The 16,744-nt window shown below is 53.5% G+C and overlaps 1 protein-coding gene across 11 annotated transcripts in view; it reads right to left on the bottom strand.

Annotated features, from left to right (window-relative positions):
• ATP11A (ATPase phospholipid transporting 11A) overlaps nucleotides 1-16,744 on the bottom strand; it is a 195,153-nt gene that overhangs the window by 43,215 nt on the left and 135,194 nt on the right. For all 11 annotated transcript variants that reach the window (XM_063595878.1, XM_034937026.3, XM_034937025.3 and 8 more), the window contains exons 12-16: nucleotides 15,835-16,032; nucleotides 11,029-11,202; nucleotides 9,622-9,785; nucleotides 7,986-8,057; nucleotides 6,397-6,470 (exon numbers count right to left, since the gene is read on the bottom strand). In XM_063595878.1, the coding sequence (XP_063451948.1) occupies nucleotides 6,397-6,470; nucleotides 7,986-8,057; nucleotides 9,622-9,785; nucleotides 11,029-11,202; nucleotides 15,835-16,032 (682 nt within the window). The remainder of the gene's footprint in view (nucleotides 1-6,396; nucleotides 6,471-7,985; nucleotides 8,058-9,621; nucleotides 9,786-11,028; nucleotides 11,203-15,834; nucleotides 16,033-16,744) is intronic.

Below are 16,744 nucleotides of genomic sequence, written 5' to 3'. Positions count from 1 at the left end.
GAAAAAATAAACCCACAGATAACCTCCAAAGCCTCGTTTTATTCCTACACCCTAGAAATTCCACAGGAGAGGCAGGAACGAGGAAAAGAACTTGGCTCCGGGACTCTGTTTTTTCTCTGGGAAAGACACGAAAGGGGACAAAATGCCCTCGGGACGGGCGCTGGGGTGACCCAAAGGGGGTCCTGGTTTCTGAAATGCTGGAAGGTGAACACAAATCCCCTTCGGAGAGTCATCTGTCCTCACGCAGAGCAAGGCAGCCGGGCCACCTCTGAACTTGGAAGAGTCAGGGGAAGAGTCAGTCAGGGGAAGAGTCAGTCAGGGGAAGAGTCAGTCAGGGGAAGAGTCAGGGGAAGAGCCAGGGGAAGAGCCAGGGGAAGAGCCAGGGGAGGAGTCAGGGGAGGAGTCAGGGGAGGAGTCAGGGGAAGAGGAGTCAGGGGAAGAGGAGTCAGGGGAAGAGGAGTCAGGGGAAGAGTCAGGGGAAGAGTCAGGGGAGGAGTCAGTCAGGGGAAGAGTCAGTCAGGGGAAGAGTCAGTCAGGGGAAGAGTCAGTCAGGGGAAGAGTCAGTCAGGGGAAGAGTCAGTCAGGGGAAGAGTCAGTCAGGGGAAGAGTCAGTCAGGGGAAGAGTCAGTCAGGGGAAGAGTCAGTCAGGGGAAGAGTCAGTCAGGGGAAGAGTCAGTCAGGGGAAGAGTCAGTCAGGGGAAGAGTCAGTCAGGGGAAGAGTCAGTCAGGGGAAGAGTCAGTCAGGGGAAGAGTCAGTCAGGGGAAGAGTCAGTCAGGGGAAGAGTCAGTCAGGGGAAGAGTCAGTCAGGGGAAGAGTCAGTCAGGGGAAGAGTCAGTCAGGGGAAGAGTCAGGGGAGGAGCCAGGGGAGGAGCCAGGGGAGGAGTCAGGGGAGGAGTCAGGGGAGGAGTCAGGGGAAGAGGAGTCAGGGGAAGAGGAGTCAGGGGAAGAGGAGTCAGGGGAAGAGGAGTCAGGGGAAGAGTCAGGGGAAGAGTCAGGGGAAGAGTCAGGGGAAGAGTCAGGGGAGGAGTCAGGGGAAGAGTCAGGGGAGGAGTCAGGGGAAGAGTCAGGGGAAACGTTTGCGTCATTTTTTCCCACATGTCCAGCAACACTGTGATCGCTGTGGACATACTTGTGCTGTGAACGTGGGCTTCTCAGGCCTCAGATAAAGCGAGTTTCTCTTCCAGGCACTGCAGCATACAGCAAAGGCCACGACAGTTCTGCTGTGATGTCACCTGCTCCCGACACACAGAGCCCCCTCTGTACCTGAAGCGTCCCTGGACGGCGAAGCCACGTGGCACTCTGCCAGGCGGCTGGTTTGTGCCTGGGCGCAGGTGCTCCCGACACACAGAGCCCCCTCTGCACCTGAAGCATCCCTGGTCCGCGAAGCCACGTGGCACTCTGCCAGGCGGCTGGTTTGTGCCTGGGCGCAGGTGCTCCCGACACACAGAGCCCCCTCTGCACCTGAAGCATCCCTGGTCCGCGAAGCCACGTGGCACTCTGCCAGGCGGCTGGTTTGTGCCTGGGCGCAGGGAAACGCCGTGCCACGGTGCGGTGACGGCAGGGTGGGAGAAACAACAGCAGCCTGAGCGGCACGCGTAGGAAGCTCCATGCCCAGCTCCTGGCGGGGCAGAGCCCTGAGACCCCCAGACACTGAGGGCCCTCGGGAAGTCTACTGGGGCCAATCCAGAGGGCCCCAGGGTGGGCAGGCAGTGGTCCCCAGGGTGGTGGTGGGAGGGACATGGGGAGGGGACGCTCCCGGGCTGACGACCCGGATCCAAGGCCTGGAGCTTGGACGAGGACTCAGGAGTAGGAACAGGGGTCCGCCTTGCCTTCCTTCCTGGATCCCAGGAAGCACTAACTCCTGAGACACCAACAGGGAAGCTGTGGGAACACGGCTACACTTGACGCTCAAGTGGCCGAGGTGGCTGCCAACCTGCAGCCAGAGAGGATGGCACCTGGTGACACAGGTGTTGCCAATACATGCAGCAAACCAGTGCCGAGCAAAGGCTGGAGGGCATGGGAGAGGACGGAGGCTGAGGCTGGAGGGGACAGGAGAGTAGGGAGGCTGAGGCTGGGGGGGGATGAGAAAGTGAGGAGGCTGAGGCTGGAGGGGACAGGAGAGTAGGGAGGCTGAGGCTGGGGGGGATGAGAGAATGGGGAGGCTGAGGCTGGAGGGGACAGGAGAGTAAGGAGGCTGAGGCGGGGGGGATGAGAGAATGGGGAGGCTGAGGCTGGAAGGCACGGGAGAGTGGGGAGGCTGAGGCTGGAGGGCACGGGAGAGTGGGGAGGCTGAGGCTGGAGGGCACGGGAGAGTGGGGAGGCTGAGGCTGGAGGGCACGGGAGAGTGGGGAGGCTGAGGCTGGAGGGCACGGGAGAGTGGGGAGGCTGAGGCTGGATGGCACGGGAGAGTGGGGAGGCTGAGGCTAGAGGGCACGGGAGAGTGGGGAGGCTGAGGCTGGATGGCACGGGAGAGTGGGGAGGCTGAGGCTGGGGGGGATGGGAGAGTGGGGAGGCTGAGGCTGGGGGGGATGGGAGAGTGGGGAGGCTGAGGCTGGAGGGCACGGGAGAGTGGGGAGGCTGAGGCTGGAGGGCATGGGAGTGAGCAGGCTGAGGCTGGGAGTTGGACCCTGGAGGATCTCTGCAGAACTGCAGAGGTGTGACCACAGAGTCTCAGTTGCTCAGCATAGAAAAGCAGGGCCCGGGGGTTAAACTACCCAATCGATGTCAGAGCCGTTTCCCGACTCCCATGGTTTCCAGCCAACGCTGTTGTTTCATCAGATACAGTTCAGAATGAGAACTGTGGTCCAAATGACATAATGATGCATTCTTGAACAACAGCACATTTTTTACTAGAAAATTCATGTTTCATGGCTCACAACTCATGCCAAGAGCATGTGAATGGCTTAACTTTCCCACTGTCTCAGCTTGTGAATTCCACTGTAAGACAGGATACCTTCAGCCTGAAGACTTGGTGAGGAACAGCCTTGGAATAAAAAAACCCAGAGGACAGAGCAAAAGTTAATCTACAATGAGCAACTGAAGACCGTGCGCACACAGGTGACATAACCGAACACACAGGATCCTGTCCCCAAGACAGCTGGGTTGTGTCGCAGGTGCAGCCGTGGTTGGTGGCTGTCCCCTCTGGGACCAAGAAGGGCTTACTGCCATTTGGAGAAGAGAAAGGGCTATAGAACCACAGTTTGAGCCCACGGTGGGGGGTCTTTCACTGTGTCTCACAGACCAGCTCAAGGACATGGAAAGCCAGGCGTGACAGCAAATGTCCCCGAAATGGCTGGAAAAAGGGCATCGAGGAAGCGGCTCCTGGAGGAGCTCCAGGAGGGGGCACTGTTAGGACTTTCCTTCTCTTTCGTCTTTTCTGCTTGCTTTTCTTTTTCATAGATGAATATGCTTATGTACTCTCCTTTTCTTCTTTCGAGTCGGTCTTCTGTGTACTGCGTACATAATACCTTGGGTGCAGTAAGCATCCGCAGGATCCCCCGAAAGAGAGACTTCACATCTGCCTTTGAAAGGGAAGGCCTGATGCAGCCGAGTGGCCTGTGACTTCCGAAGTCCTTCCTCAAAATTCCACCGTGGAGAATCCCAGGAAAGCACACATGACTGAGGTACAGACATATAAAAAAGGGTCCTGCGGACACCATGGGAGGCCCCTGTTGGAGCTGCTCAGCCCCACAACAGTGAGATCCGGCTCTGACAGCCGCACGCCCCCACAGGGCTGAGCCCAGGAGGAAACACGAGCTGTGAGCTGGTGCAGGGTCTCCCCGCGCAGCAGGCAGAACTCCAGTGCAATTAGTGAGCCTCTCCGGGGATGACTACTACTTACAGAACACCTTGCTTAATTACATATTCAAACTTCTCTCAAAAGTAACTGATGAGTGGCTGGCTTCAGATGGCAGGGCCGTCTCTCCTGCAAGCTCTCAGTTCCTTGGAGAGGCCCTAGGAGATCCACAGGCGTCCCAGTGCGGATAGGGATATTCTCATGGCACAAATGCCTCCAACCCGGATTCTTCGAGTGATCCAGCGGCTTTTCAGCCTTTTGATAGTAACAGAAGTTATTTACAAAGATTCCACGGCATAGCCCACAATGCCCTGAGGTCTTGGGCATTCAGGATGCAGCAAAAACCCCTTGTGAGCGTGTGGCAGGGCCAGCTCCGGGGTGAGTGTGCGGCAGGGGCGGCTCCAGGGTGAGTGCGCAGCAGGGGCGGCTCCGGGGTGGCTGATGCTTGCCTTCTTGGGCACCGTGGTCAGCCCCGCAGGTCACGGGCAGCATGTTCCAGCCACGGCTCAACAGCTAGATTCGACTGCTACGGGGAAAACCACGTCACGGGATGGACCAGGAACTTCCTACCCAGGATGCGTTTATCCCAGATAACTCCGAGTGGCTGAGACTCTCAGGACTGCGCCTCATCCGAGCCGGGGGGAAGGGTTCTGACACACAGAAGTCTCACGCATCTGAACCTGTTCTCAGACCCTGTCCTGCTGATCCCACAGTCCGGCTGGCAAAAGGTCTTCGTGGGAGTCCTGGCAACATTCACACACAGATTGTTCCTCATCCTATGACCATCAGTAGACATCTCACTGTGGAGCCTGGATTCATCCCATATTTGATGGCGTGTCTCAGAGGTGATGCTGTGTGACGCAGTGGGACTGTGTCTAAGGAACCAGCGAAGGCAGGCGGCAGCCCCCCAGAGCAGCCATGGCACCCTCCTCCCTCCTGAGGCTGCTGCCCACCCCAGAGCCGCTATGACTCACAGGGCGTCACCGAGAGTCACACTGCCTCCCCCTACAGCTCCTTCCGGGTCTTAGGAAGTGAGGCACCATGGTCCTGATCCGAAGGGTGCCCGACGGCACTGATGATGGCCCTGCTCTGTCTACTGTGTTAAAATTAAACTCGGCACATCTTAGGAAAATGCTGGCATGAAACTCTCCAGCCTGGAGTCTGTCTGGTTCCGGGGAGTGGCTGTTTGGTTGTTTGCCAGGCATCTTTCCAAAGAGCTAAATGCAGCCTGGGAGTGTCTGGTTTTAGGAAACAATGAAGAGTGAGATCCCACAGCTCTTAATGAAGCCCTGCTCTGACACTGCGTGGAGGGCTCTGAACAGCACAGGATTTGGGAGCATTCGGCGGAGGGTGGCGTGACGTGAGCGTGTTGCTGAGAAGAGCATCGGTTCTGCGTTCGGGATGCGTGCAGGCAGCCAGCGGCTGCAGACAGACAGACAGCTCCACCATAGAGCAATGTCCCACACACTGCTATGGGGCTGAGGGCCGGGAGAGGCTTCCTGAGCCGTCCGTGGAAAGGACAGATGGGTGAAAGGCCCTTCCTATGGGAAAGCCCACGGCAGGAAGCGGGGAAAGAGGCCACTGTGGGGGCTGTGGGCAGTGCCCTCTGGGGACACTTGAGGACAACCTGGTGATGAAGGTGAGTGAGAGCCTCAGAGGGGGCGGTGGGAGCTCTTAGGAAGTGATGGCCATGCAAAGGGGTGGCCTCTGCAGACGGAGCCCATGGGCCCTGCCTGTCCAGGGCAAACAGCCAGGGGCGCCTGCACCTTCAAGCCTCAGCACTGTGGGTGGGAGCCTGAGGGGCTGCGGTGTTGAGTGACCTGTGGCATGTGTCGTGACCTGCTGAGGGTCGGGGGAGACGAGGTCGTCCACCTGTGCACGGGGGATGCAAAGTGCCTGGGAGAGCTCCTCGCAGGGAGGTCAGCGGACCACAGATGCATCCACCTGGCCTGCAGAGGCAATCATCAGGGACAGGGGCAGCCACAGGTCAGAGTGGGAGGATCAGGAGAGTTCCCACCCGTGCGGGTCACCAAAACATCATGGCGGCCACAGGGCTCTGACTGTGCCCTGCCACTGCTCATCCCAGCATTCCGGAGCACGAACCGAGTGTGCTGTTCTCACAGACACACTGTTACGGCAACTGCCAATCAACAAAGCTCACTTTGCAACTTTGAACATTATTATAGATACATTTGCAAACCCACGTCACCTTTTCCTTGAAAATGGTTATTTAAAAACATTTTATGTCATTTAGCTCTGCATGGAGAAAAGCAGGTGGGGGATAGGGATGGGCAGGGGAACTTTCACACATGGAATTAAGCAATTTTCAAGAGTAAAGTGGCCCCAACTCGACACTAAAAGATGGACAGAGCAAGGGTGCCGGATGTTTAGCCCAGGACTCCTTCCTCAGCATTCCAGAAATGTTGCACTTTTTAAAAATAAAAAATTAGTATTTTGAGAGGATTTGTCTATAGTTTTTTAAAAAAGAATAAATCATTCTTAAACCCTAAATCCTTAAAGCTCCTGTAGAATTTAGTCATCAGAATAAAACACAACCACCATGTATAACTTACTAAATCAAAAGAAAAAGAAATTTTACCTGTAGCAGATTTTACAATTACACTCATTCTCCTTCTGACTGAGTCAAAACTCAAAATTTCCAGCAATTCAAACCTGAAAGAGAAATGCAGAAGGTCACACCGTCCACACGGGTGCTCACGTGATTCCATCTGGTAACTGTGGAGCTCTCCACAGCAGAATGGCTGGGGCAGCCCTGGCCCTTCCTCAGGGGACACACAGAGGGCTGCTGGGTGAGGGGTGTCCTCCCATGGATGCCCTGAGAGGCCTGGATTTGAAGGACGCAGCAGGTGTACCCAGTGGGGCAGAGTCTGGGCCCTGTGGCACCGGCTCCTCACTACGTCCCCATCCTACCCAGGGCATAGGCTCAGATTCTGCCAAGCAGGCTACATTCCCTATGTACCGACTCCCTCCCTAAACACTGCTGAACAGAGACTCAAAGTTGTGTCAGAGATTGGAACCTTGTCAATGAACTGGCGTTACCCTAAGAGATCAAAACCAAAGGAAAAAGCGTTTTGGCTGGTGCTGTCCTGTTACCGGAAGACTCAGAAAACCTGTATGGCGTCTGGAGCATCGGAAGTGTTTGGCAGCCCCCGCTGCTGCCCCTCAGCCTCCTCAGGGCCTTGGACTCAGTGGGAAGCTGCGGAGGGGCTCTGGCCGCAGTGCCAGCCCAGCTCAGAGCCAGGGGTCCCTCGGCAGAGCCCTGACGGGGGCTCTCATCTAGGCCACGACCTCACTACCTCCACGGCTGCAAACCCGGAGCCTCAATGGCAGTGAGTTGCAGCCCCCGGGAAGCCCAGGGTGCTGTGGAGAGGGTGCAGCTGGTGCCAGCGGAGGGCCCAGGAGCCCCGCCGAATCAAGGGATTTGTCCTTTCTCTTCCACTGGGGAGTTTATTTTCCCTAAGAATGAAATTTTAAAATCCACGTGTTTTGAGGCCATCACCACCAGATCTTGTGTCTTTGCCGGAACCATGACCGCACATTCGTGCTTGTTGATAAGCCACCACCCCCTCTCCTGAGTCAGATCTCAAGATGGGTCACTTATCTCAGGGACAAGCAATTTGGGACAGAGACAGTCCCTAAAAAATGGGAAGAGTTTTAAAGATATGAAAAGTAAAACAATCCAACATCAAACTGGTGACTGAAAAGCGTAACTGTGCAAACTGTTTTCGACAGGACGCTGTGCTCCCAGCACGTGAGCCAGGGTTCCTCCCTGCGGGACTCATGGCCACACCGGGGGCAGCTGCTCACTCCCCTCGTGGAGGCAAAGGGGCCTGGAGAGGTCAGAACACGGCCTGCAGCAAAACCTGACTTTAGGTGGCTTAACCCAAAACATATTTGACAGTGAACTTTTGTTCACCGAACTCCAATTTACATCTCCAAGAAAAACCATCCAGGGGAAGCAGCGCTGTGGCTGCACCCAAGCCCTTCTCTAAGTGTCCAGCACTTCTCCAGAACATTCTGGTGACATTCCTGGGGTGTCACTGGGAAGGAGAGGAAGCGAATTGTGGGAGAACATAGAGAACTTGTCTTTTCCCTCAAACGCAGAACCTTATAAAGAACACTCCTTATTCTTTAGTCCTTTCACATCTGAGGGTGAGGTGCACATACCTTTCGATGTGGTTCTCCCTGTTTAATATCTCCATGTAATTGTCCTTCAGCCTTAGGTAGGTAAAGCCAAGTCTGCAATGAGAAGGGAAACCTCGGGGTGAATCTGAGATTCTGATGTTCCTCTTTCATAGAGTATTTGCTTTATATTTTGGTAAAGCATTCTTTTCAAAAAAGAAATACTTTCAGTTAAACAGAGATTATAAACTGCATTATAAAGTTAGGAAATTATCATAATGAACTTATTCACCATTCAAAAAATCTTCCAAGAGCAAGAGAATTTCTACCCAACCCAACCCTACTTGGCACACAGCAGTGAGGCACATTCTTGTCAGTATTGTTCTCCAGAAGAGCATGGCAGGCACATGGCCTGCAATCCTTGCTTCAATGACACTTTTGCTCACTGATTTGTGGGCTTTGTTGTTGTTGAGCGGAGAACACGATGCCAGAGGGAGAGGGACCCTGAGAGGCTGTTACCCCCACATCAAGGCCCTTGAGTCACTGATGGGGAACGAAGGTCCAGCGCAGGCCTTCAGCCAGCACGTGGGTGCACCCATCTATACAATGCCTCCTCCTGCACGCCTGGGGGTCGGCGACCTTCAGGGCCTTGTGGGAGCCACTGGGACGGCAGAGACAGAGCATGGCTTCAGGATGCGAGAGGCCAGCAGAGGACCCGGGAGACAGACGTGCTTCGCGGCACCAGGGGGATGGGAGTGGAGGCCTCTGGCCAGCCCAGGTGGGAGCAGCGGCTGGAGGAAAAGCTTCAGGGCAGGGAGGAGTCTCAAAGGTGGGCGGGGCGGCCTGCCCTGACTTCTAACACCTGTGATGAAGGCAGTGGCATTTCTGGGCACTTGTGTTTCAAGAAGAGAGAATCCCAGCTCCAAGAAGCCTCACCTACGCATGTGTGGGTTTACGCACGGAACGAAGGGCCCCGGTGATACTGTTGACGTATCTGTGCTGCTACTCAAGTTGCATGGAGAAAACACATTAGTTTAGCAGCGACAAAAACATGGCTGTAATGAGGTGAGAAGCGCGAACATGATTCTCACCATACTCAGTCCCTGAAGGCACTTTTGGGGAGGGGAGGTTCAGTAACACAGAAGTCATGAGCTGGATGGATTTGAAAATGGCTTCCCTGAGTTGAAATTATGCCATGTATCTGGAATGTTTAAAGTATTTTTCCAAGCGTTTGCTTAAAGGGTGGGCGGTGACAGGTCCCGCACCAGCTCTGCTCTGCCCGGCCCAGGCTGTGGCTCTGGGAAGGCCGCTGGGCCTCTGGGCTTCAGTTTTCTGAGATGCAGGAGGGAGATTTGTGTTAAAGGAATGATTGTTTCCGTATTTTGAAGCCTGTGGTTATTTGGCATGACCTCTAACTTACTGCAGACCTCAGGAGGAAAAGCCACCCACGCAAAGTCAGAGATGAAGACTCACGCGCCGGGGACCAGACGCTGCTTATCACGGTGGGAGGGGCTCATACAGGGACAGGGGTCCAGAGAAGCTGGGTGCAAAGGCAGCACAGCTCAGTGTGGAGGGCACAGGGTGGGGCTGAGGACGCCTCTAGGTGCAAATCCCTGACTGGGGCTGGGGTGGGGCTGAGTCACATCAGGAAACCCAGGCAGACCCTTGGCCTGTGACGTACCTCTGGACACCTTCGACCAGCGCCACCTCGTCGGGCGAGGATGAGATGTACACACAGGATTTCCCCCCGTCCGGCGATTTCCTGGGGCCGTCTACGCTGTCATCGTCTTTCACCTGGACGGTGTGGCAGAGACAGAGGGCCCGGAAAAACAGCTCCTCGCGCTCCTATAAAAAAGCAGTTCCCAGAACCCCCAAATCACGGTGCGTCCACTGAAGATAGAGGGAAACAGGCGCAGAGAGATAACAAGAAGCGGGTTGGGGGGGGGGGTCCCCGCGGCCACGAAGGCAGCTTGTGGGCGGTGAGGGGTTATACAGTGGGATGGAATTACAGCTTTCCATCGTTCTCAAGCACTCTGTTTTGTAATTGAGACTGACGGGTGAGGAAGGCTAAACGGGTGTGCGTTCAGCACCGACACTTCTAGAAACCACAGAGGCTTCATGTGCGCTCAGAAATGGCAAGTGACCGCTAGCGTCCAGGAAGGGAGACTGAGTCACACGGTGCCACGAACACAGACATTCACAAACACCCTGGACCCTGGCTGTGCCTCTGCCCTGGTGCCTGTGCGATGGGGACGTTCTCCTAACCAAAGCGTGTGTTAGACTAGGCGTGACCTGTGGCGCTCCTGCTGTTGACTCACATTGTCACATTCACCCTGAAACCCCTTAAGAAGTTGGAGCTATTATCCTGCGCCTGCAGCTGCAGAATCAGCGTTTAGGAAGGCGAAGTGATGTGCTCAGGGCCACAGCCGGCTGGGACCTGATCCCCGAGGCTGCCCTGTGTGCGGGGAAATTCAGGAACAGCGTCAGCCTGGGACTCCAGCCCTGCCCAGAGATGCTGAGATCTGGAGCCACAGCATTTGGGGCATGTGTGAGAGTGCATGCGTGTGTCTGCGTGTGAGCATGTGTCTGTGTGTGCACACGGTATCTGGGCGTGTGTGAGAGTACGTGTGTGCCTGCATGTGAGCATGTGTGCACACAGTGTCAGGGAGTGTGTGAGAGTGTGTCTGCATGTGAGCGTGTGTGCATGTGTGTCTGTGTGTGCACACGGTGTCTGGGCATGAGTGCGTGTGTCTGCATGTGTGTGTGCACACAGTATCTGGGCGTGTGAGTGCATGTGTTTGCATGTGAGCATGTGTGCATGTGTATCCGTGTGCACACGGTGTCTGGGTGCATGCATGTGTGTTTGCCCTGCTTCTATGGTTTTCATAACCAATTCTAACACGGGTATCACTGAGCAGATGTGTCCTAACGGGACACCACACACATCGCACCTTCTGACCATCCCTCCCACTGAAGTCCGTAGAGAGGGCCTGGATTTTCCTGGACACTTGAGTGAAAAGGGGTGGACTCAGCATGCACAGCCGCCCACTCACTCACACACTTGGACGGCGTGGGGGCTGCCACCTACCCTCCCGTTGACGCTGGGGGACGAGTCAATCATGTCGATTCCTGAGGACTCTGGGAGGACCTGCCCGTTGCAGATGACGTGGGGCACGTAGACGTGGCCTTCGATGCAGCACTCCTTGAACTCCATGTTGTTTTCCGTGAGGGTGCCGGTCTTGTCTGTGAAGATGTACTCCACCTGCGGGCAGGGCACAGCAAGTCAGCACGCTCTGAGGGAGGCCCGCATGTCTCCGACTCAGACACACAGCAGCCGTGTTTCCTCCCCAGCTCCCACTGTGACTTGAATAGGCGGTGGATTTCTAAAGGCTTTCCCCCAGACAGACCCCCTCACTGGGCTGAGCCATGCTCCTGCCTCATCCTCCTTCCCAGTGTCCAACAGGACCCTGCAGTCCTGGCAGGTGCAATTCAGGAGGATGGGTGGGGAGGCCTCGGGACACCTTCTCTGGGTTGGGAGCAAAACAGAGTATGGTCTCATAGTCCCATTCCCCGGGACAGAGACATGGGTGGGGCCAGGGCTCCATTTGTTTGGGAAGACAGAGTGTAAGTGGGTTGTCCCGAATCTTAACAACAACAATAAAAAACCAAGGCTACAGAGAGGACGAACTTACTCTATACAGTCTCGGAGGTCAAAACCTACAATACCATGTAAGGTTGAGAAGGTAAAATTCAAGCAAATAAGGACAAAACAAATCTCGGAGAAAACTGTGATATGTGTTAAAGATACAACCCGTCTTAAACTCTGATTTTAGATAAGCTCATGGGTCACACATTTATCGTGAATAACTGAAGGTAGGAGTTCTGGAACGCACGGCAGCATCTTGAGACTGAGCTTGGGCGCGTCCACAGGGACACTTCTTCCCAAGCATTTTGAATAAGGGATATTCAACCTGTGTACCCTTCTTACACAGGACTTTGAAGTAACTTAGAATAAACGCTTTTCAATCCCAAAAGCATTTTTATTTTTATTTATTTTTTTTGAGACGGAGTCTCACCCTGTCACCCAGACTGGAGTGCAGTGGTATGATCTCGGCTCACTGCAACCTCCATCTCCCAGGTTCAAGCAATTCTCAAGCCTCAGCCACCAGAGTAGCTGGGATTACAGGCACCTGCCACCACGTCTGGCTAATTTTTATATTTTTAGTAGAGATGGGAGTTTCGCCATGTTGGCCAGGCTGGTCTTGAACTCCTGACCTCAGGCGATCCACCCACCTCAGCCTCCCAAAGTGTTGGGATTACAGGCATGAGCCACTGTGCCTGGCCCTAAAAACATTTTTAAAAGGGTAAAATGGATAAGAATGAGATAACAAATGTTAAGAGGTTTGGTTTATCATCCTGTTTAGCTATAACTAAATAGGTGGCATATTTCTAGGAAACATGACCATGAAAATGAACAATTAAAAAAATTAATTATAAAAGACCTTTACTGAGCACTCACGGTGTGCCAGCCACTGGGCAGAGCCTCATTTAATCTTCAACTGTTATTAACACATCAACTGTGTTATTATCCCAGTTTTAAGAACGTGGAAACAAAAGCTTAAAACCTCTGGACACAAATCCAGTCAGTTCTGTTAGCTCGGGACGCAGAGATAAGACTGTTTGCTTTGTTACTATTAAGCAAGTTTATTAAAGTCTTTGATTTCTTTTTCAAATAGTTTCTTGTCTGGTATATAAAATCACTACTGATTTTGGGTGTTGATTTTGTATCCTGCAAATTTAGTGAATTTGTTGATTAGTTCTAAAAGCTTTTTGGTGGAGTCTTTAGGCTTTTCTATATATAAGATTGTGTCATCAGCAAACAATTTCACTTCTTCCTTTCCTATACGAATGCCTTTTCTTTTTCTTGCCTCACTGCTCTGGCTAGAGCTTCCAGTGCTATGCTAAATAGAAGGGGTGAATGTGTGCAGCCTTGTCTTCTTTCTGATCTCAGAGGAAAAGCTTTCACCTTTTCTCCATTGTGTGTGAAGAAAAACTTTCAGCTTTTCTCCATTGCCAGCTGTGGGTTTCTCATTTATGGCCTTTATTGTGTTGAGGTACATTCCTCTATACCTAAAATTTGTTGAGAGATGTTATGAAAGGATGCTGAATTTTGTCCAATGCCTTTTCTGCATCACAGATAATCATATTGTTTTGTCCTTCACTTTGCTGACGTAATGCACTACACTTACTGATTTGCACACATTGAGCCACCCTGGCATCCCACAGGTGGGGTATGATCCTTTTGTATGCTGCTGAATTGGTTTGCTAGTATTTTGTTGAGGATTTTTGCAACTTTGTTCATCAGGGGTCCTGGCCTGCAATTTTCTTTTCTGGTGGTGGGACAGTCAACCCTAAGCCCAGTGCTGGTCAATGCTGCCATCACCCTCTGCTCTAGGAACAAAAGATGGCCCTCACTACAACGCACGCCTGCCTGCTAACTTGGCCTGAAGCAAGATTTGTGTTCCAAGGCACTCGTGCTCGGGAGGCAGCACTGCATCGCAGAACGGGGCACTGCCTGCTCCTGACTCAGTTTCTCATTTGAGAAACGGGGCAATGGCACTGAGCACACAGGTTACAGAGAAGGTGCATAAAGTGTGCACAGGACACAGAGAAGGTGCACGAAGTGCTTCTGGCACAGGATCTCCATGGCAGATGGTTGTTTCTGTTGTGGACACAGACGCTTGACTGGTGGGTGAATCTATTTCACATACAAAAGAAGTCGTGTTATTGTACTGCACAGCGACAGTGGGCACAGGCGTTTACCCACAGAGCTGCGGTCAGATGAACCTGCCTTTTGGGCTTGTCCACCCGTCTTGACCTCAGTGTGTCCCCCGTGAGCAACAGTACACACTTCTTTGTGTACGAGGAGGTCAGCCTCCAAGCTGGAGCCTGGTTTTGGTCAGGACAGAACAACAGAAATTAAATTCTGTTTTGCAGAACTCCAGGGAGATGGACTGAAGAGGGCAGAGAAGAAATCTGCCGTGCTCAATGCTGCTGGGCGCTTTCCCTTGCACTCAACACCGCTGGGCACTTTCCCCCGCACTCAACACTTCTGGGCGCTTTCCCCCCTACTCAACACTGCTGGGCGCTTTCCCCACACTCAACACTGCTGGGCACTTTCCTCCGTACTCAACACTTCTGGGCGCTTTCCCACCTACTAACACTGCTGGGCACTTTCCCCCCACTCAACACTGATGGGTGCTTTCCCCCACACTCAACACCGCTGGGCGCTTTCCCCCCTACTCAACACCGCTGGGCGCTTTCCCTCCTACTTAACACTGCTGGGCGCTTTCCCCCCACTCAACACTGCTGGGTGCTTTCCCCCCTACTCAACACTTCTGGGTACTTTCCCCCCTACTCAACACTGCTGGGTGCTTTCCTCCCACTCCATACTGCTGGGCGCTTTCCCCCGCACTCAACGCTGCTGGGCGCTTTCCCCCCACTCAACGCTGCTGGGCGCTTTCCCCCCTACTCAACGCTGCTGGGCGTTTCCCCCCACTCAACGCTGCTGGGCGCTTTCCCCCACACTCAGTGCTGCTGGGCGCTTTCCCCCACACTCAGTGCTGCTGGGCGCTTTCCCCCGCACTCAACGCTGCTGGGCGCTTTCCCCCCTACTCAACGCTGCTGGGCGCTTTCCCCACACTCAATGGTGCTGGGCACTTTCCTTGTTACAGAAAAAAGTTCTTTCCCAAAGAATTTATCAGAAGCTCACAAAATGTACCATCTATTGTTGCAAAGGAGATAGAATATTCCTAGATAAAAATACCTGACTATTGAACAACTAAATTATAGTTTGCGCATTGCTGACTCAAACAATAAAGCACCGTGAGGAGTATGGGACATGCTGGAGGAACACATTCAAAAGTCAAACTCATCAAATGTGGAACTTGATCCTTCCGTTTGTTGGCCTTCCTCACAGGAGGCAGAGAGAGGCCTCTGTATCTGCCAGAGTCTAAGTCTATTTACAGGCTGTCATCTGGGTGCGAGATGGAGGTTTCAGCTACCTGTCTAAAGTGGCCTTGTTTGCTAAAATATCATTCAAAATCGCTATTTCTTCAGAAAAATCCAATTACCCTTTACTGGTACCTGCTCTGGCAACCCTGCACTCTGCAATGTTAAGGCTGGGAAGGTAGGGAAGGTCACCGCTCTAGGCAGGGGAAACCCAGGGAATGGGTCTTTCCCTAGCTCCCTTCAAGCCAGCAGGTCTGGTGTGTGCCTCCCGGTGGTGCGGTGGCAGGGCGGTGGTCACACCAGACCCTGTGCTGTGCACCTTGTGTCCATTATCTCATTTAATCTGCAACCCAATCCTGTAAGGCCAGCATCTGTTATCATCTCCATTTCACAGACTGAGACACTCGAGGTGTGGCGGTGAAGCCCGAGCTCCCGCAGCCATCATGCAGCAGCAGGATCTGAACGGAGGCGTTTGAACTCTTTGCAATCCACCAAATCACTGAAACTCTGGTTTGTTCATCTTTAAAGTGAAAATACCCAGCTCGCCATGAGACTTGAATATCAGGTGCAGAAGCAGAGTGCAAGGCTGGCAAAGCCACTTATACCCACCAGCCTTGATTCACACCTGCACCCACAAAGAGTTCTGCCCAGGAAGCTCCAGATGAGTTTCCAGGAGTCAGCAAGTGCAGGTAATTCTGCATCTGTTGTAAATGTAACAGCACGGCCGACTGTTTCATAAATAGGGTTCAAAACAACCCTGCTGCTGTCTTACGCCAGCTACAGGTACAGCCACGCTCGGATGACAGGCACAGGACCTGAGGAACGTGAAGCAGACTCACCCAGATGTTAATAAATCACAGCAGATGACTCAGGAGACACCAACCTGTCCCAGCTCTTCATTGAGGTCCGACGTGTTCACCAGAGGCCCCTCGCCAGTCTCCTCGTCAAACATGTCTTCGTCCCAGGTGATGAAGTAAGAGCCGAGGAACTTCTGCATCTCGACCGTGACGTACATGGACACAGGGATGATGTAGTTAAAGAGGACCATGAAGGCCAGGAAGTCCGTGAATGCCTTGAGGAACTGCAAGAGCAGAAGGTGCGGGTCAGCGCCTCCACCAGGAGGGACAGCAGGGCTCCAACATGCTGCTCTAACACCTCAGGCTTAGGCATAGGTTATACGAGCGCTACTACTAAATACAAGATTTCAGAGTCCAAAGACAAGGACTATGGGCGGAAGGCAGCCACTGGGTCACCTGGTCTCTGAGCCAGGACCTGCCAGGTCCAGGGGCTGAGCTGTGGGGCTGTTCTGCCAGCAAGTGGAGATTAAATCACGAGTTAAGACAAGCATGTGCCGATGACAGGAGACACGCCAACCAGATACCAGCGGCAATTTTACTTCTGCATATTCATGGGATCTCTTTGTGTCTCTTATAACAAAACATACTTGGTAACAACCTACAGATGTAAAAACTAAGCCTGGTGAAATGACTTTTCAGTATACTTTTATCCTGATCTGTGGGGCCATGTTAGTTTTGTGGGAAGGACAGATGATGCAGAGATAGCCCCGCTCTGGATGGAGGGGACACAGGTCTGGGTTTGCACACGGCCCTGCTCCAGGCTCAGTGGACACGGGTCTGGGTTTGCACACGGCCCTGCTCCAGGCTCAGTGGACATGGGTCTGGGTTTGCACATGGCCCTGCTCTGGACAGTGGGGACACAGGTCTGGGTTTGCACACGGCCCTGCTATAGGCTCAGTGGACAGGGTCTGGGTTTGTACATGGCCCTGCAGTGGA

The sequence above is a fragment of the Pan paniscus genome, chromosome 14, assembly GCF_029289425.2.
Source record: "Pan paniscus chromosome 14, NHGRI_mPanPan1-v2.0_pri, whole genome shotgun sequence".
Classification (NCBI taxonomy): domain Eukaryota; kingdom Metazoa; phylum Chordata; class Mammalia; order Primates; family Hominidae; genus Pan; species Pan paniscus.
Note: the sequence above shows the minus strand (reverse complement) of the source record. Positions and strands in the feature narration are given on the sequence as shown.